Source organism: Falco naumanni, chromosome 4, assembly GCF_017639655.2.
Source record: "Falco naumanni isolate bFalNau1 chromosome 4, bFalNau1.pat, whole genome shotgun sequence".
In the NCBI taxonomy this organism is placed as follows: domain Eukaryota; kingdom Metazoa; phylum Chordata; class Aves; order Falconiformes; family Falconidae; genus Falco; species Falco naumanni.
In genome coordinates, this window is record NC_054057.1 from 79,148,516 (window position 1) to 79,168,262 (window position 19,747).

At 36.3% G+C, this 19,747-nt stretch overlaps 1 protein-coding gene across 3 annotated transcripts in view; it reads left to right on the forward strand.

Moving 5' to 3' along the window:
- The window catches only part of VPS35L (VPS35 endosomal protein sorting factor like), a 56,554-nt gene that overhangs the window by 17,132 nt on the left and 19,675 nt on the right, over positions 1 to 19,747 (forward strand). For all 3 annotated transcript variants that reach the window (XM_040592983.1, XM_040592984.1, XM_040592985.1), the window contains 14 exons: positions 2,127 to 2,204; positions 2,578 to 2,700; positions 3,420 to 3,466; positions 5,635 to 5,746; positions 5,953 to 6,069; positions 6,411 to 6,464; positions 6,890 to 6,970; positions 7,829 to 7,891; positions 8,944 to 9,029; positions 10,070 to 10,150; positions 12,594 to 12,657; positions 14,710 to 14,808; positions 15,655 to 15,732; positions 16,875 to 16,989. In XM_040592983.1, the coding sequence (XP_040448917.1) occupies positions 2,127 to 2,204; positions 2,578 to 2,700; positions 3,420 to 3,466; positions 5,635 to 5,746; positions 5,953 to 6,069; positions 6,411 to 6,464; positions 6,890 to 6,970; positions 7,829 to 7,891; positions 8,944 to 9,029; positions 10,070 to 10,150; positions 12,594 to 12,657; positions 14,710 to 14,808; positions 15,655 to 15,732; positions 16,875 to 16,989 (1,198 nt within the window). The remainder of the gene's footprint in view (positions 1 to 2,126; positions 2,205 to 2,577; positions 2,701 to 3,419; positions 3,467 to 5,634; positions 5,747 to 5,952; positions 6,070 to 6,410; positions 6,465 to 6,889; positions 6,971 to 7,828; positions 7,892 to 8,943; positions 9,030 to 10,069; positions 10,151 to 12,593; positions 12,658 to 14,709; positions 14,809 to 15,654; positions 15,733 to 16,874; positions 16,990 to 19,747) is intronic.

Consider the following 19,747-nt stretch of genomic DNA (forward strand, 5'->3'; position numbering starts at 1 on the left):
CGGCAAAGGTATCAGCTATAATTGGAAAATGGTAGGGCTGCTAATGAGCAATACTTGCATGGAATCAGCTGCCATTAGGAAATGTGATGAGTTTGTTCAGTGTTGATATATCTGTTACATTTGAATGAAATGTCCAGATGCTTTTGGTATACTATTCAGGGGTGTCCATATGAATTCCTGCATCTGCAAGTAATTGCTAACCTCTGGTTTACTCGGGTAGATGAGCTGCCTAGTTTATTTGACTCTTGAAATACATTAATGCCTGTGTTTTTGTCATAGGGTAAGCATTCCTGCTACATAGTGCAAGGTTTCTGAAGGTTTTTTAGGAAATTATTTGGATGCTGCATAGTCCACCTTTTACTGCTCCTGATACAGCTGAAGGAGATGCATAACGGTAGAGAGGTTAAGGCTAATACTCTAGTAATAGTAATGGCAGTTAATGTAGTAAGGAAATACTTAGTGTGCTCCTTTTTGTCTGCAAAGGTGATCACATAAAATAGTGAAAAATTTTTGGTATAAAATACTAGCTGTTAAAATCCTGACTTCTGTTTAAAATAAGAAAACTTACTGGAATGGAAGGCATTTAATCTGCTGTATTCCAGCTACTGACATTATTATATTAATACTTTCACAATGAAGATAATGAAAATAGATTTTTAAAAATTACAAATTCTGGAATCAGAAACCTGTGGTATTGATATAAATGTGTAAAGAAACATGGTAATAAAATGTGGGAATAAAGACTTTCGTGAAAGCAAAGGACCAGATCTTTACACAGCAAGGTGATGCATTTCTCTGTAGTCACATGTGATAGATGACTGGCTTGGGTTGGTGCGTGTTGGAAGAAGGGTTCGCCGGAGTCACGAAGACGCTCAATATGAGTTATGCATCTTGCTCAACTTTATTAGTTTCTAACATTACTTATATAAAACCGATACACATGCATATTCATAAAGCAGAAATATAATTGGTTAGTAGTCTCTAAACGCACGTGGTTCTCACACCCCTAATTATCATGACTAAAATAAGCATTCTATCCATGTAGCTAATTGTGTTGCTGTGCTTCAGCCTTGTAGGTAGTTACTCCCTATTTTCCCATACCGGTCCCTATCTTTCTTGGCCCTGCACCTGCTTTCCCAGCAGCTGTAGCTTGTTACAGCCACAGCCTGTTGGCACAACATAATTACTTGGTCTCAGGATTCAAGAACAGCTCAAGGCTACCTTTCTTGTTAACTTCAGCACAGCAACTTCAGTACAATTCTGATTACAGGCCTATTCTAATACCAGGCCTGGATTGTGCAGATCTTCAGAGATTCTAAGGCCACGCTTCTGCAGCCATTCTTCTACAGGTGCATGGTACCTCTGCCTTGTGATGTAGTCAGCTAGAATTGCATAAGCTTGAAGGCTCAGACCCTTGGGTTTGTTTGAAGAGGGGAACTTTAAGCTGTTGAGATGAGTGAGTTTGTGTGTGTGTTTTGAAGCCTGATCTGTTGCTAACTTCTCATTTACTTCTGCATCTTTCTCTTTTCTTTAGTAATATGCCACTTTTTTTTTTTGATACTTTTTATCTGTTATTGAAAACAGTCCTGTATGGATTCATTTGCTTTGCAGTTCCAGCTTCACTGCATAGGCCTTTCATTTGCGCATCACCTTGTATTATTCATCAATATTTTATCTATATCTGCCTGTATATTTATATTTTCCTTTGGGATGCTTGCTTCTTTCTGGCCACAGAATAAATACACATGATTTAAGGCAATTTTCTGAACTTTGACTTTTAAATGTTCTTCACTGTAGGCTCCCTGCATACAATGAGTATAGGCTGTTGCAGTGCAGGCACTGGGGTGGACACTGATTTCCCTGCTGCTTACAAGATACTTGGAGGTGATGTTAGGAGAAGCATGTTTGAACACAGCTGTAACTACCTCAGGGTAGTTGTTAGTGGACGTGACTATAATAGTAAGCAAGGAAATAATAAGTCAAAAGAATGTGATTCAGTGCTGTTTGTTGAGTTGATGTGTGTGGCTAGGTGTAGTCCTATGGAAAAAATGCATTTTTGTTTTACAGTTGAAGGAGAATTGTAGGTGATAGATGCAGATTAAGTCTTTCTTTTTCTTTTGATACAGGTTGGGATGGAAGTGGCACCACAGCTCAAAGAAAGCCTTAACAAAAATTTCTTTGACTTTCTTCTGACATTTAAACAAGTAAGCAAGTAGGGGTTTTATTTGCAAAATCACACAAATACATTCCTTAAACTACCGCATACTTTTTTAAAATCTTTGAGGTTCTTAAATATAGATTTAGGGATGTTCCTGTACCCCAATATAGTTTGGGACATTTTACATACATTCTGGTAAGCTGAAACTGTTCTATTCAGCATATTTCCATACTTCTAATGATAAATATTTTGAGCTTGACATTTTTTCCCCATTATGCAAGGAATGTTTCAGAGTATCTGTGTATCTTTGTGATCTTTTCTGATGTCGTTTCCATTCATACACAAACTTGGTCCAGTTTGTCATATTTCCTACTAAATACTTTCTCACAGCAACATGTTTTTGTCCTTTACGTCAACAGATTCATGGGGATACAGTTCAGAATCAGCTGGTAGTACAATGTGTGGAGATTCCTTTGTATTTGACTCTGTATTCTCCTGCTATAGACTGGATTTTACAGTGTATTGCCTACCATGCTCCTGAAGTAAGTAAACGTCGTAATGCCTGACACTGAAGGAAGTGTTAGGGTGAAAAGTTAATTTTGCCTATTAAAAAACCCCTTCAGTCAGTACTTACGTGAGTGTGAATGCAAGTGTAAAGAGCTTAGATACGGCTGCCTGTTTCTCTCTTCTATATGGGAAGAATGTTCATTTCCACAAAGCTCAGGTTAGACCACTTTAATTTCATAGGCAGTATTCCTGTTTGTTTCTTGCTGTCCTTTAGCTAGTTTAATCTTCATTTCCTGAATTCAGTAGTTTCTTCTGTCATACAGATATAAAAATGATTTGAGTAAACTTTAGCTTTGTAATTGCTTGACATAGTCAACAAGATCTTTTAATCTCAGTAAGTCTGTTTTGCATTCTGTGTCAGAGAGTTGGTAATCTTCACTTCTCCTGCCAGAGATAATTGATCTGGCTGGCAAAAAGTAATTACTTGGAGAAATGGCATGGCTGAAGGATTGCAAATTTGACTTCCATAAAATGGTGTGTTTGGTTAAAATGCCACTGTACCTATTCCAGTGGGTGCGTTTTATGTTGTACTACACCATTGTTTTCTTGTGTTGTAAATACGGAGTAAGACAGGATTATTGGAATATATTAGGTAGGTAATTAAACCAGCTTTTAGTAGACTTCTTTACAGTAATTAAATCTGAATTTATTTGCAGAGTCTCTACTTACTAATTTTAATATGTAATTCTTCCAGGTTCTGCTTACTGAGATGATGGAGAGATGCAAAAAATTGGGGAACAAGTAAGTATTGCACAATGTGGAAGACATGAGTCTGTAATAGCTGTGAGTCCCTGTAATAAAATTCTCTCTCCCTTTTGAAAACACTGTTCGGATGCATAGTATAGCTGTTGTTCTCCTAGTAGTTTACTAAATCATGGTTATGAACATTAATTTCCAGAGGTGAAATCTAAAATATGGTAGATTACTTGGTAGAGCAAAAGTTAAATTAATTAACTTGGTTGCTGCGTTTTGGCTCCTTAGCCAAGGTTTAGGATGGGTAATGTGTTCTCCATCAGCCGTGTCTGTGATTCATGGTTGTGCTTCATTTTAATCTGTTTTCCTCGCCTGCTTTCTCCCTGGTCTCCACTGGCTACATTCAGCCCATACGTACATTTTGCAAGGGAAATGGTAAACAGCTGACACATTTGGAAGATGGTAATATTTAAGCGACTGCCTTTTTCAGCGTTGAAATTAGTATCCCAAATGTCTCCTAGAAGGCTGTGCAGACTGACCACCTTTAGCAAGTACTTCAGGAAGATGGTCTGAAAGTTTTGTATGTACTTTCTGAGCTGTGTGAGTGCAATCTGGCCTGCTTGTGAGCTAATCTGAATTAATTTTATTGGGTAGGTAGGCTGAGCTCTGTAAAAGGTTTTGGCTACCTATTTTTTTTGCTGATGTGCTTTGCACAGTCCAATTCTGCAGTGGCTGAGGAGCTAAAATATGTTAATCACTTAGATGAGAACTGCCAGTATTAGTGTTCTGTGACAACTAAGGAGTGCAGGGAAAACGTGATTTTAAAAATGTGGTGTGAAGATGTTACTGTATCAGAGTGTATAATATGGGTAAAAGTAATCCCTGTGCTCTGCTATATTGATTGGTTTGTATAGGTATTAATTTGTTTTGTGGAACTTATTTTTAAATCACCTTTTAGCATTTCTTGTTTTAAAGGTGGAGTAGGTGCTTAGGACAAAACGTTGAGTATAATAAGGTGGTTTTTTTTGAAGAAATGTTTTTGGGACATGCCTTTTTTTATTGGGAAGTTGAATAATCTGTCTTAGATGCTGTATAAAGCATTGTAGTTTCCCTTTAAAGTGGAGTTCTGTGGTTTTATGTCTTCTCATGACTGTCAAAGTACTACAAAGCAAGAGGCATCAGTATATAAATCTTTAAATAACCTCAGCATGTTCCATGAACTACGTTGTAGCCATCTAAGTGAGAAGTGACAGCCTGCTTCTCTGTATTGCAAAGCATATACCTAGTGAACTGGAAGTACTTGTCTAATGATAAAATGCAAATTCCAGTCAAATTGCGATGGGACCACTAATGCTCAGTCAGGAACACAGAGGATGCTGGGCTATTTTAAGCACTCCATAGAATTTCCCTCAAGGTAAAGTGCCCTATATTCAACTGTCTGTTTCAGCCTAGTGAAGGACACAGTGTTTTATGAGGCAGCTTCTGTGCTAACTCATGGCCGAGTTTGCCCAGAGGAATTGCCTTTTGGATGATCCTAGATTTTGTTTCTTATGTTTGCATAATGGTATCAGTAAACTGGGTTATACACAGTAATGCAGTGAGTTCACTCTTCCATCAGTAACTTTGGCTTGATAATAATACAGATACGGGTCTGAATGATTACTTCTAAATGTCTAAATATGTCATAGTGACTGTTTGGATTTATTTTAATCCTAACAATGCAGCTGCTAGAAATTGGACTTTTATAATGCATATATAGAATCATTTAGGTTGGAAAAAACCTTTGAGATCAGTGTATTTCAATTCAGTGAGAAAAACTTCAATGAGATTTGCCCTCCCAAAGTATACTTCTGAACTGTAGTTAAAAAGAGACTAAGCTTCTAAATGTGTCAGCTGCTCCTGGTTTACTTTATCTTTCTAGTAAATACCTGATAAAATGCTGGCTTCAAAAAACCCTGTGTGGAACAAGGATTCTACAGGCTGAGTTACCTTTTCTGTATCTGATGGCTTAATATTTTCTTGGTTTGCTTATGCACTATTAATCTTCATCAATGCAAGCTCGATTTGTGAGGTTTTTTTCTTCCTTATCCCCTTTTTTAAATTTAGAATAGATGCTGGACAGTTGTTAGTCTGAGAAGTTCAGATTGATGTAAATGAAGGGACAACCAAATTTTTGTTATGTTGAGCTGTATTGATTTGTGTTATGTTCATTGTAGTGCTCTGCTGTTGAATTCAGTAATGTCAGCATTCAGAGCAGAGTTTATTGCTGCAAGATCTATGGACTTCATTGCCATGATTAAAGAGTGTGATGAATCTGGATTCCCAAAGGTAACTTTCTGTATGTAATTTGTAACAATTCCTGTTTGTTGTCTGACGGAGTTCTTTATACTCTTAGTTGCCTACATAACTTGCACATTGTTTAAGTAAAAGGTGGTTTGAGCCAAGAGATCTTTCTGCACAGTGTACCTGCTAGAGCAGTGTTGGACAGACATGCATCTTCTGTTTTTGATTTAAAATTTCTCATTAACTTTCAGCATCTCCTCTTTCGCTCCTTGGGATTAAACTTGGCATTGGCTGATCCTCCTGAAAATGATCGCCTTCAAATATTAAATGAAGCCTGGAAGGTGATAACAAAGCTGAAGAACCCACAGGTGAGTTATTGTCCACTCTGTTTCACTACTGTTTCTGCATTTAAGGCAAAATTGTGGGCAGCTGTTCAGTTAGCATATACTTAGCATGACATGGTTTACCTTTTGTAGATGCACACAGTTGCCAAAAAATATGGTGCCTGGTAATACCTTTTTATGATCCCTGTTTTTCTACTTAAGCATAACTTAATTCTGCGTAACATAATTCTACAGAAGAACTTTTGAGATTTGTTCATACCTTATGAGCTAATTGTTTTAAGTGTAATTTTGTTTCTTATGTTTGCATAAGTCTATTGCTCGTAACCTGCTGCAAACTCTGGTAATCATAAGACACGTATTCCTAGGATTATATCAACTGTGCTGAAGTGTGGGTGGAGTATACATGCAGGCATTTTACGGTAGGTGAAAATTATTTTATTTCCTTTTGAAGGTTTTCTGATACAGATTAGTGAGTGTATTAGCAGTTTGGTATTAAAAATGGAAAAACTAGGCCTATTCAATATAAGTGTGTAGGACTTCAGTAATGAATGAAAAAAATGTACTTCCTTTCATGAAAGATGAGCAGGGACAAAAGATGTAGCTTTGAAGGAGTCTTCACCACTCCCCAGCACTGCATATTTCTTACCCTTTTTTTTTAATGGAAGGCTGACCAGTTTAAGTAAGGATTTACTGGAGCTATGGCTAAAGTTCCTGGCTTAACTAGAGCACTGAAGAAACCTGATGTTTTGGTAAATGGAAGTAAATTATCCAGCTGGTTTGCAGTGACTTGATTTCTGTGCTGATTTCATTACTGTCTATTGCAACCTCATTTTTTGCTACACAGAAGCGAGAGGTCAATACAGTTTTGGCTGATGTTATCAAACACATGACTCCTGATCGAGCATTTGAAGATGCTTACCCACAGGTAAAGAATTTATTTTGCCAAATCTGTAAAAATCTGATGTGTGTTTTCTTAGATTAAATTAATTCTTAAACATTGCTGATGTCTCTTACCACAAAATAATTATTTTTAAACACTGGCTATAATTGGGGAAGCCTTTTGGAACAGTGTAGTGCTGTGATTTGTTCCTCCTTTTTCCCCTGTGCATTGATCTTTCGGTTCAGAGAAATGCTAAACCAGAATATTTAGAAGTAGCAATAGTTAACTCCTACATTGACAGTGGTGTTCTGCTGAAGATTAGTAATCATGGCAGACTGTTTAAACAGAAGTAAACCACAAAGTAATCCATCTCTACTTGGCATTGTTGAGGCTTCAGTAAATTATCATGTCTGGTTCTTGAGACTGCATGCCAGGTGAGATATGGATCAACTAAGAGGTTCTAGAAGGTTTTTGTGGTTATTTGGAGGGTAGATAAAGTGCCTACAAAAGAAGATTTAACAAACTGGTTTGGGATTATTTTTGTTTGTTTATTTGTGGGTTGGGTTGGCATTTTTTTAGTTTAGAGAGCTGAAGGGCATGCAGACTATAGATCAGAAAAAACTGCCTGACTATATAAAGAACAAATAATGCCTGGGCAGGCTGGTCAGCCTCTGTTCGTATGAGTTCTGAAGAGCATGTTGGAAATAAATCTGTTAAGAACAGCGTATCTGTAGTCAATCATGGTTTGGGGAAAGAAATTACATCAATGAATGCTTAAAGTGTCTTCCAGCCTAGTTTTCTATGAATAACTAGGGAAGAATAATTTCTGGTGTGGATAGTCTTAATTTAACTTGGGTTACAATCATTCATTTCCCCCCGCCCTGCCTTTTTTTTCCTCTTCAGCTGCAGTCTATTATTCAGAAAGTTATTACCTATATCTATGACTTCTCTCTGCTTTTTTCAGTGGTAAGTGATGCTCTGTTTAATAAATTTTTAAGAACTATTTTTCACTGTTTCTCCAAGAGAATTTACCTGACTTGAATATTTAGATTGTTTGCAGGGTCACATAGTGAGAGGGTGTTTTGTCAAGTAGATAAGTGCAGAAATGTTTTAGAAACTCTTTGCTGCTACTACTTAAATATTCTTTATTCTAATTCCAATTTTCTATACTTTTTTTTTTTCCTTAGGCTGTTTCTAAGTTGCTTTGTTACTGTGGCATAATTGACAATGGAAGTTAAAATACCATTTATTTATGTGGGTGTTCATGTAATTACTCATAGCCATTTGTATGTTATGATATATACTTAGCATGCTCTGTCATAGGGTTTGAGTTTGGTATTGAAACAAAGTGAAACTAAGAGAGATCAGAGACTGTATATGAGGCAGAGGAAGAGGAACAAAGACAGTGGGCGTCAACGTTCTGAAACCAGTTGAAGAGTAAAATTGAAGGCTGACTCTGTGGGTTTGGAGTCAAGTCTTTTTCACAAATTGCTCAGATAATTCTGAAAAACTTACCCTCGCTATATTCTTGAGGTGATACAGAGACTAAGTATTTCAATATCTTAACAACCTAAACCCACATCTTTGAAAAAAATTTGTGTGTCTTGCACCTTCATAAGTTGCCCAGGCTACACACAAGATAGTTGCTGGTGTGTGGCCTGTTTTCATTGGTTTTAATATCCCACCTTTTCTTCCCATAGATGTCTGAATTTGTCAGGATCTTAAGCTGTTTCAAGTATATGACTGCTTTTAAAAAAATCTGCAACATTTGATCCAAACAGTTCTGTGTTTTATTCTGGATCTCTGCAATCAATAAATTGACATGCCTTTCAGCCTTTGGTGGTTTTCCATTTGTTCCACTCTTTCATCCTTCAAAATTAATTACTATCTTCAAAGATTAATTTTAACTAAACCAGCTATAATTATAAAACTTATCAAAAATATTTATTGTTTTAGTGTGTTGTTTGTAAAATACCTAATTTTACTTGTTTATGTATTTAATGTATTTATACTTTCAGGAGAAATTCCTGCCATTTCTGGATATGTTCCAGAAGGAAAGTGTGAGAGTGGAGGTTTGCAAGTGCATTATGGAATCTTTTATTAAGTAAGTGGAGAATATTGAGATTAAATGCACTCTGGAGGGTCTGGGGAATGTATTGAAAGATTGCTAGGGAAGATGAGTCAGTGTGTAGGCCATTTAGCTTGTGAAGGTGTTCCAGGTTATGGGGGGGAAAAATAATGCCTCAATTTTGTTAATCTATTGATTGACTGTTTAACTGTTCACAAAGAAAGCTGAAACTGAAGTAAATGTATTGATGCTGGCTTGCTGTGGATTAACAGAATAGTTGTTCTCTGAGGTTTTTAAAAGTTATGTTGCCTTACTTGGTTTATAAAATTTATTTTGTATTCCAGCTGGTGTGACAGCACAGAACTGTTACCTTGGTATAATGGAGGAAGAAAGAGCAGTCTCTTGTTACAAGCTCCATTATGTAGAAAAATGGGTATTTCCACAGTTGAAAATTAACTTATAAGATGAGGGTTCATCTTCAAATATTGTTAAAAGTCAGACAGTCCCTTTCTTTTCAAATAATTCACAGGTTCCTTGAAACATTTTTTGATTTTTCACCTTCCCTTCAGGTACTAAGCCCCCACCGCAGCCTTCTCTAGATTAAACAGTCCCAGCTCTCTTGGCCTTTGCTCATTTGAGAGGTGCTGCAGCCCCTTAGCGGTGCTCCACTGCACGTGTACCTCTGTACCTAAATGTGGCATTTATCCTTTCTGCCTGTCCATCAGTAGCAGAGAAACCGTATTTCTTCTTGGTAGATCTAGAATTGCGTTGTTTTGATGTTCATAGATTGCCTCAATGTATCACTTGTTTAGCTTGTTCTGTCCCCTCAGGAGCCAGATTCTGTGGCTTGGCAGTAAAGCTCCATGTATTAAGATGTTTATTGACTAGCATTTGTTGCAATTATATGTCTGCTAACCATGTGATCTTTGGAGTTCTGTTGGCTAAAAAATTACTATAAAATTTCTGTAGTGTCATACAATGCTGATGATTGGAGTTCTGCATTAGAATGGTATTCTCATTGGTTTTCATTTTGAAAGAGCAGGATTTTTCATCACTTTTTCTAAAATATTTTATAGGCATCAACAGGAATCTACAAAGGATCCTGTTATACTCAATGCTCTTCTGCATATCTGCAAGACGATGCATGATTCTGTGAAGTAAGATTAATTTTACTCATACTATAGTAAATTAATAAAATAAAAATAAAAAATAGATAAATTTTACTCATAACTATAGTTTTTGCAAAGTTTGCTGCTAGGTGTACAGTTTCACATGCCTGAGGCTGTTTGTTTCACGGTGGATTAAGACATGGATCCAGTTAGTGCTGAGGGAAGAGCTGCACAGTGAAGTGGCAGCATGTACCATTTACTCTTTAATTACTGCTTTATTTTGAATAGTGAAGCAGAGTTTTAAAAGGAAAGTAGCAACAGTTTTGTAGAGTTTTCTAGTGAAGCAGAGACTAAACAATCTTTTTAAAATATTTTTGAGAGTGAAACCAATGTAATCTTTGAGTTATAGTGAATAATAAACTATTTTTGAGATTTAAGTGAAAATGTAGCTATTATAGCACAGATTGCCATACTCAATTGCATCTGTTCTTTTGGGCATACTTTTTCAGCCATTACAAAGAGGTGTGAAGTCTTTAAAGGACACTTGGAAGGTCTCTAGGAACTTGAGTAGAGGAAGCTAGAACAGAGGAGAAGCTCTTGAACCATCTGTGTCTTTCCCCATAATCCTTCTCGTCTCTTTTCCCCTTGACTTTGAGTGCTGAGGTTGTTGGGGATCCTGGGTGCATTGTTGGATCCTCAGTGTTTGAACAGCAATTGTGCAATGTGGAAAACAGTTGTGGTTGTAGGTATCTTGCAGAAATCACACAGAAATCTCCGTCTGATTGAAAATACAGCCAGAATCACAGTGCTCCAAATTTTAGATCGTAAGAGCAAAAATCTGCTTTTTTCTTCTGGTTTGGGTTGAGTAGAACTGTAGAGGCACAGTTTCTTTTGGCACTCTGAGCCTAACACCTCTTTGTATGGCAGACACTGTAAAGGAACTTGTAACTGTTTCAGCCTTGATATGCCATGAATGCAAGATTTATTGCCAATAAAGAAATCAGATTTGGCATGTAATTCCAATTTATACCAGCTAGAGTGCTTTATTTTGGGTTAGAGCACCTTATTTGGCTGTATGGTGCACTAAAAGCCACTTCAACCTTTAAACAGAAGAATATATTGAAGCTAAAATAGCTTATTAAAAAAAATTAAGCAGTTTATGGCAATCCACATTTGGTGCTTCCTCTGACATGTCGCCAAAACAATTTCGATATTTCACTGGGATCCTTAAAATCCCTTTAGTCAGCAGTTCTTTTAGCTGAGATAAGGTGGTGTGCATTGTTAGCTTGGTTGTGTTGTGTCATCTCTGACTGGCAAATCATCATAAATTCTACATATCTTAAAGTAACTCCTGCATCTGTTTTTACACCCTGGTTCAGGAAACTCCCAAACCATTGTGTAGAGCTCGCTGACCCCCGTAACAGCTGTTGCAGGATAACAGCCTTTAGGCTGGTAGGGGTCTGATTCAGAATTGAACTGTAAACCTATAACTGACCCGGAGATCTCATTACAAGTCTTCTGAGCCTTTCAGAGCCCATCAGTTGGCTCTTTTGATTGGCAATGCACTAATGAGCTAATCATGCTGAGATTTTCTTTCCTCCTTTACTGAATTTGTATAATAAAACTATTGTTCTCTTCCCATCTGGTGTCTGAGCTCAGAAATGGGTAACTAATATACTGAAGGTCAATGCTAGAGCCAAGTCTATAATAGTAAAAGGATTAGACTGTTAATTTAATGTTAGTTAATTGTAATTTAACTTTTTGCTTATCCATTTTCAGTGAAACAGGTTTGACTTATTGGATTTTAATGTGATGTAAATTTGTTTCAAATCAGATTTGGACCCTTGCTATAGAATTGGTATTAGTGATAATCTTGAAACTTTTTACATATCAATTTAGTTCTGTTTGTGCTAAAACATCAAAAAGGCAGCACTGTGACAAGGTAATGCTAATTATTTTTTAAATTATGTGGCAGGGTTAGTTAAAAAAACCCAAACCAAACAATAAGCTAATGATGTTTCTAAAATAAATACATTAACTATTACGTATTCTATTGAAAGTGTATTGTAAAAACTTTTCCCCTTAAATAGGAAAACTTTCTTCTAAGAATAGATTTACTAACTTCTTTAGGTTTTTATAATCAGTTCCTACTCAAGTTCTCACGTTGTAACACGAGACTGAAACCATTTGCGTGCTTCAGTAAAAAACATGAGATTAGTTTTCTTCTCATGACAAAATTCTGTAAAATATAAAGACATTACTGGCAATTTATTTTTTTTGAAATTTCAAATTCAGTTTGGTGCCTGGTTTACTTGATATTCGTATTAAAATTAGGTATTGCTTTATAATTAACAGTTTAGTGGTCTTAGTGTGCAATAAACATTTTATATGGACATAACATTATATAAGTTAGCATGTGTCATTTGAACCTTTACAGATTAATAAGATAAAGCAATATTCTAAAATTTACCATATACATTTTTTCTTCTAGTGCACTAACACTTGAAGATGAGAAAAGAATGTTAGCAGCTTTGATAAATGGATTCATTAAAATGGTGAGTGACAATTGTGTGCAACTGTTGGGGTGTACCTTATAGCTCGGATTTTCCTGAGATCCCCATGAGAAACAGGTGCCTATGTAGCTGAATCAGAGACTGTGTCTGACTTGCTTAAGACTGTTGAAAACCCCAACCAGTGTATTTCAGTGAAATAAGTATGTCTGTGTTGAAATAAATATCATACAGTATTGAGGATGACATGACGCAATATGAGATTTTAAAGTGCATGTGTTGTTTATTTAATCATATTTCCTGCTAGTTTTGTAAATCTCATGTAAAACTTAAGTATTTTAAAGCAAAACACTAATGTAGCAAAAAAGCAAAATACCAATAAAACAGTAGTTAAAGTCTTGCCATTATAGTGTCAGAGAAAGCTCACTGATTTATGTGAATGCAGTTCCTGCTACCCAGCTCTAAATAGAACCAATACCAGCTTTAAAAAACATAAAATAAATATAACTTTTATGTTATTCATATCTTAATTTACAAATAAGATAAATTGTATCATCAAATTAGTAGTCCCACAAAAACTCCAGTTATTTTGTCTTGAAATTAATTTTTAACCTCTTATCCCAATAAAAATCTTTTGTTCTTGTCTGTTGTGTTTGAGATGTCAGGTTGTTTTAGGGAGATGTTCTCAAGGGTTTGGTTTTTTTTGCTTTAATCAGGTACTCTCAATGCTTGGCTTTTCTTTCACATAGTCAGAGCTGACAGGCTTTGTCTCTACTTGTCCTCTTTGTTCTTTGTTGCAATTCTATGAATTCATCTCTAGATGGTTGCTTTCTCTTCAGCTGTAACAATTTGGTATTTAATATGTTTTTAATATAATTTTGTTTTATTAAGCTTTATATGCAATATAATACTGTATAATTTCCTTTAGGAGCATTTCCCACATTGAGTAATATTTGATGTGGCTTTATAGTCTTGGTTTAGGGGGAAAAAAAAATCCCATAGCAGCAAAATGACTGGTTATAAGTTTTAAACCAGCACACATGAAGATGTGGAAGGAAAAGCAGCTGTGATAGTCATTCTTGAAGTCAGGCTTTTTTGTGGAAAATTATATATTTTCAGAGAAGTTTTCTTGAGACTAGGACTCAAGAATCAGCGGTGGCACAAATAGAGGAAAGGCAAAGGCAGTTGTCTGTAATGTAAGAAGCAATCCGTTGTTTTCTGGTGCAGTTCCTTTGATCTTTTGCTGTATGGTTTAAATTTGATATTTATTTCATTTCTGTAAAAACTTCTTCTGTGTGTGGCTTGAGAAATAATAAATAATGCAATTTATTTCTACTAGAAAAAAAATCTTATTTGAATACATAAATGTAGACTGCCTGGAGACTTTTTCTTGCTAGGCTTTTAATTGACAGCTGAGACACTCCAGCTGACAGCACTTGTTTTTTTAAAATCTAGAGGGTTAGAAGTAGGATGTTCTCACACAAGGGTTGTTTCTTGACTTCTCTTCTTTCCTGCCAGCATGCAAGGTTGCAGGCTTTTGCCATGCTATATAATCATATATTTATTAACCAAGCTAGAGGAAAACCTGATTTTCTTACTGGTATGTCTTGTTAGGAAAATTTCTCCTGGAGGCCCTTTATCAACTAGAAATTACAAGAATCTGAATACAGATTCACTGATCTGTTTCTGTTTTTCTGGGGATTTTTTGTTTTGCTTTTTAAGTATGAACTGTGTCTTTGTCCCTGTGCCATAAAGAATCAAGTTATGCTAGTTTTGAAAACACTTCACAAATCTAGGAATTAAATTTTGTTTTCTTGACAAATACTTGATCTGTAAAGTAGAAGATCATGTGGAGTATGGAAAAAAAAACCAGCAAAACTTTCAAGTTGCCCTGAAGGTTAAGTATGGGAAAGCAGACAGTTAAAAGGACAGAGATTCTCCAGGTACTGTGTTGTTGTTAATGGTGGGTTTTTTTTCTTATCAATATATGGGGATGTTGACTTTTGAGTTTCTGTGGTTTATCTGCATACGTGTTTATATTTCTTAAAGTTAATGGCCTACAATGGTAAAATCCAGGGTTTTTCTTGACTTTCATAGGTTTCATTTGGCCGTGACTTTGAACAACAGCTGAGTTTCTATGTTGAAGCCAGGTCAATGTTTTGCAATCTGGAGCCTGTTCTAGTCCAGTTGATTCATGTAAGTTACAGTTGATCTACATTATCTTAATGAGTGGGGATGTATTTGCTGTTCTCCCATTCCCTGCCCAGATTATTGGTCTGCATCGGAGTAAGTCTGAGGTCTTTTTATCGGGTGTTTTTAACGTAGGCTTTGATCTTATCTCTCATTTTATGACTTTAAGCTCTCTGAAGTTCTTGCTTGACAGGCATCCATGGTGTCATTGCAACAAAGAAAACTGGCGATCTTGCAAGAGATTTCATCTCTAATAAAATAAATGGCATTGTTGTGCATTTAGAATTTGGGTTCTCTCTTCTGTAATCCTCCATCCAGAAGAGATTAGACAGTGTCTGGCTGCAGGTATAGGCAGAGCCCTGCTGTGATTGGGAAGGTTAATCTCTTTTCTGTATTGAGTTAGGTGTCAGGTGAGAATTAGCTGCATCCAATTCCTTTGCAACATTGTATCTTCTCTTAAATCCTTTTATTATTCCTTTTATTATTTGGGGATTTTTATGGTTGGTTTTTTTTTTTAAATAAGGGTGTTAGCTAGAGATCATGGGTTTTATGCCAGGAAGGAGGTGATGACAGCACTATAGCTGGGAAGCAAGGGATGATCAGAAGCCTTGAATAAACCAACAAGTCTACCTTCACAAACCTTCAGAATCGTATTTGCTTTAAGGAATGGTCACTAAAATTCTCTAAGTAAAGACTAAACAGTCTGAGAGCACTGTGTTTATTTATCGTGGTCCCTTTTGACAGTTTCTGTTCTGTAAATGCATGCAATAGAACATGCAGTTTGTTATTTGCCGCTGACCTAATAAATCTGTGCATTTTTCTTAGTGATTTGTTTTTGGGTTTTATGTGTAGTCTGTGAACCAACTAGCAATGGAAACAAGAAAGGTGATGAAAGGAAATCATTCCAGAAAGACTGCTGCATTTGTCAGGGTAGGTCTGACTAAATAAACTTCGAGCCTGCCTTCTCTTAGCAGATAATACTACCTGCTGCCACCTAAGTTTGTAATTTTTTCAAAATGATATGTTAGTATTTTTTGACACTTTATAGTCTCATTTTCTCTTGTTACCATTGATCTTTACTCTCTAAAGCCAATGGTGCCGTTTAAGAAAGCAAAGACCGAAAGCATTTAATAGCAGCTCTGTGTTAAAAAAGAGCAGCAAGATTGACTCCCTATGCAAAGGAAGGTTCATTGGGACAGTGCTTGTGTGAATTCTAGAAAGCTCAGCTTTTCAAATTATATTTGAAATAAAATACTTATTTTCTATATAACTCAATCACGGAGAGAATGGGAGATAGGGGGAAAAGAATAAATTTTAATTTCTGTCTCATATCAGTGTTGATGTGCTGAAATCAGTATTTGAATTTCAAAAAAAGTGCTTCTTTCTGCTTTTAGTGCCTCTGAGTCTATATAGATATGGTCAAAAGAGCTTTGAACTCTGCAGGGGCTATGCAGGTTGTTAGTGTTGCCCTCTTCTTACCTGAAACTACAGTCTTCATCTTTATGTGCTGGGGAGGTGTTTGCATATGCTACCGTTAATGAATGGCTTTTTGTTCGTGGCACCTGTGCATGGTGGCCCAGAGAAAGCATAGCTAGCGTGACACTGAGCAGCTTCTGTATGACTGGGTGCTGCTGGCTCCACCTGGGTGTTTGGGCTGTTCCAGTAGGTCTAAAGCTGGAGCACGCTGCACTGGATCTTCTTCCTCCCAAATACACACAACACACCAGCTTTGACCAGTTTGACAGATGGAATGTTCCCAAGGACCAGTAGTCTGCTTTCTAGTTAGATTTTGGTCTTGAGCTGAAAGCTAGTTACCTGAGCAGAGAGGAACTCTGAGCTGGAGTCATAGAGTAAGTTTTGAGCTAATCTACTCATAATAGCAGTAATCAATAATAGTAAATATTGTTATAATTATTTAATTTGAAGTTGCTGAATTTGGACTTTGCTTTTTATTGAAAGTCTTTCCCAAAAGTGTTTTACATATTTTGTTTCCTAATTGTGTATAAAATCAGTAATGATTCCTATAACTCTGTTAGGAACTTTCTTCAGTTTCATTTTTTTATTTGCTTTAGGCTTGTGTTGCCTTCTGCTTCATCACCATTCCATCTCTGAGTGGTATCTTCACACGTCTTAATCTGTATCTACACTCTGGACAGGTTGCTCTTGCAAATCAGTGCCTTTCACAAGGTAAGGTGTGAATTTGTCTGCTTAAAGGTTCTCTTATTTCAGAAATATTTCTAGCTGTGAATAATAACTTAGTTGAAATCAGAAGTCATAGAAGTATATTTACGATGTAATTAAAATACAGCCCTGTTTCAAGAACTGTTGCAGTGAAAACTTGTCATACTGAAGCAGCTCTTCAGTTCTAACACTAATCCTGTGATCTAAATAACCAAGACAGCTAGCTGACTCTAGTTGACATAAGCATGGCTATGAGGTAGGTTGTCCTAAATTACTTAGAAAGTATGGAAGACGTGGAGTGTTTTTCTCCTGCATAATTATGCAAGCACCCTGATCATAAATGATGTGCTTTATTGTAACTGTGGAAAAAGAAACTAGTTCATCTGTGTAGTAGTTCACAGGCTGACAGAATCCTGCAACGAGTGGAAAAGAATTAAAACTTAGGTCTGACACCAGAAAGTTGCTATCAAAGCACACACATGATAAATGCTTAGCTAAGAAAATATGCCACTATATCAGAATGATACAATGGCATAATACTAGATAATATGAAGAATGAAAAATACATTTTCTTTTTTGATCTGAATTATTGATTGAACCATGGCCTGAATATGTTTTTTAGCCATCCTGTTAGCTCAGTTTTAAGTAATTGGAAATTCTGACAAAAAGTGATTTGGGGGGAGAAAAAAGTGATTGTGTTCCTGTTCATATCACAAAAGGAAGACAGTTACCTGTTCTGGAAGTTTTCTCATACTTTTAGCTGTTTGCAGTACCTTTCTTTTCCTTTTCAAAGTGATGTCATTCTGCTTTGTTTCACAATTTTAATACTGACTTTAAATGTCTGCTTTCCAATGCTACATGCTTTTCCTTTACACCTTTTCAGTGGAGCTGTGAGAGTAATAAATTGGATTACTTTGTATCATCTTTGTTGTGGCTATTAATTCTTTGTTTTAGCTCTGGTTTCTTCACCAGAGCTTGTTTTCCAAGCTCTGCATTTACCAGTAAGTTCCAGCTGCAGAAACAAGCTGACTTAGGATGCTGATTAAGACTTTTCAGTACAGAGTGACTGTTCTATTTCTTTGTTTTGAATCTGATGCTGCCCATATAGCAAAGCAGAGGGATTTAGCATAAAGCTGGCTGTTGTGTCCAGGTATGTTGTGCAAATAAAAGATCTGCAAAGTCTGTTGTTGTGCAGTTAGTATTATGCAGTTTCTTTTTAGATAACAGAGTTTACCAAAAATGGACTCGCTTTTTTCTTCCTATGGTGTTTTGTTTAATTGACTAGCTTACCTAATTCTTTGTATCAATTTTTGTTATTGCTGCTGTGTGGCAGTGCGTCTCTTGTTGGAAGCAAATCCAAAGCAGTTTTTCTGTAGTATTTGGTCTTTGAGGGCTATGCCGTGTCCATGTTGGGAGCAGCTTCTGTGATTTAATAATCTTTCAATCTGTAAACTACTTTTTCAGTATTTTTGTGACCCAAGTCTTATCTGAGTGAGATTCCTGGACCCCAACAACTGTCCAGATTTTTCAGTGTGAGAGTTTATAGACATGCACAGCTGTTGTTTGACATGTGAACACTGTGCACTTGCTAAACAAGGATCCCCATTCTGAAATCTTAAGGTAGCAGGTATATGCAAAGTATTAGGAATTCAGCCTGTAAAGGGCATATTTATTAACTACTCTCTCCTGAATTTTAGACCCACAAGCTAGAGAGAGGAGCATTTCATCCATCTCAGCTTTTGTTGAAGTGAAGCATGTGCAGAACTGGTGTTTGGTAACTCACTTTGTTTACTAAGATTTTATTGTTATATGCTCTTTTGCTTCCTTGGGAAAGCTATTTTGGGCATAATTTGTAATTCAGAGACATGTCACTTTCATGAGTAATCTAGCATGTGTTAACAAGTTAGGCAACAGTGACACCAGTCTTTTTTTGGGGAACCAGGCATTTTTTGTGAACTGTCTTTTTTATATTCTGATGTATTGTAGTCAGATAACATGTTCTTGGCAGTTACTTTTAACACAGTTTAATCTGTATCTCAGCTGAATGTATTTCACATGTGTAAGAAGTACTGATTAATTCATAACAGCATATTTAAATCCAGTCAGGTAACTGAGTTAACTGATGCCAACTAGACGCTGATCTAATAAAACCAATGCAGCAAGAAGTGAAGTTTTAAGAGTGAGCAATTCAATGGTAGCATTTAGGCTAGGAAGTGAAATTGTGCCTTTTGTGTAACCTTTATTTCATGCTGATTGGAATTAGCTTAATTGGTTTAAAATTGGGAAGAGAAATAAAACTGAAAAGTAATGTACCTGATCTGATAGCTCAGTTAGTAGTGGGGCATGCATGTGTGCATGTGCAGGCAGTTTCTGTTTAAAGAGACCAGCTGTTGTTCTTAGCAAGTTAAATTCTTGGATTTTTTTTGAATTTTAAGTTCCTATTGGGAGCCTAGCTATTTCAGTGAGTTCAGTTTTCACTTATACAACAAAACAGAATTTCACAGGATAGACTTCTGTTGGCAACAGGAAGATTTATCTAAATTGCCAATGTATCTAACTCAAAAAAGGAGTAAAATTACCTGTTAGGGTAGATAAGGAGAATTTAATTTTTTTTATTATTATTATTTTATAAAGAGAATGGTGCAGGTCATAACAGTAAATAAAGTTTGCTAGTCTGAGGATTGCACTGACAAACTACCAACAACTGGAGAGCCACAGCTAATCTGCTTATAGCTGGAGGAGTTTGGGTTTTGCTTCATTCCCA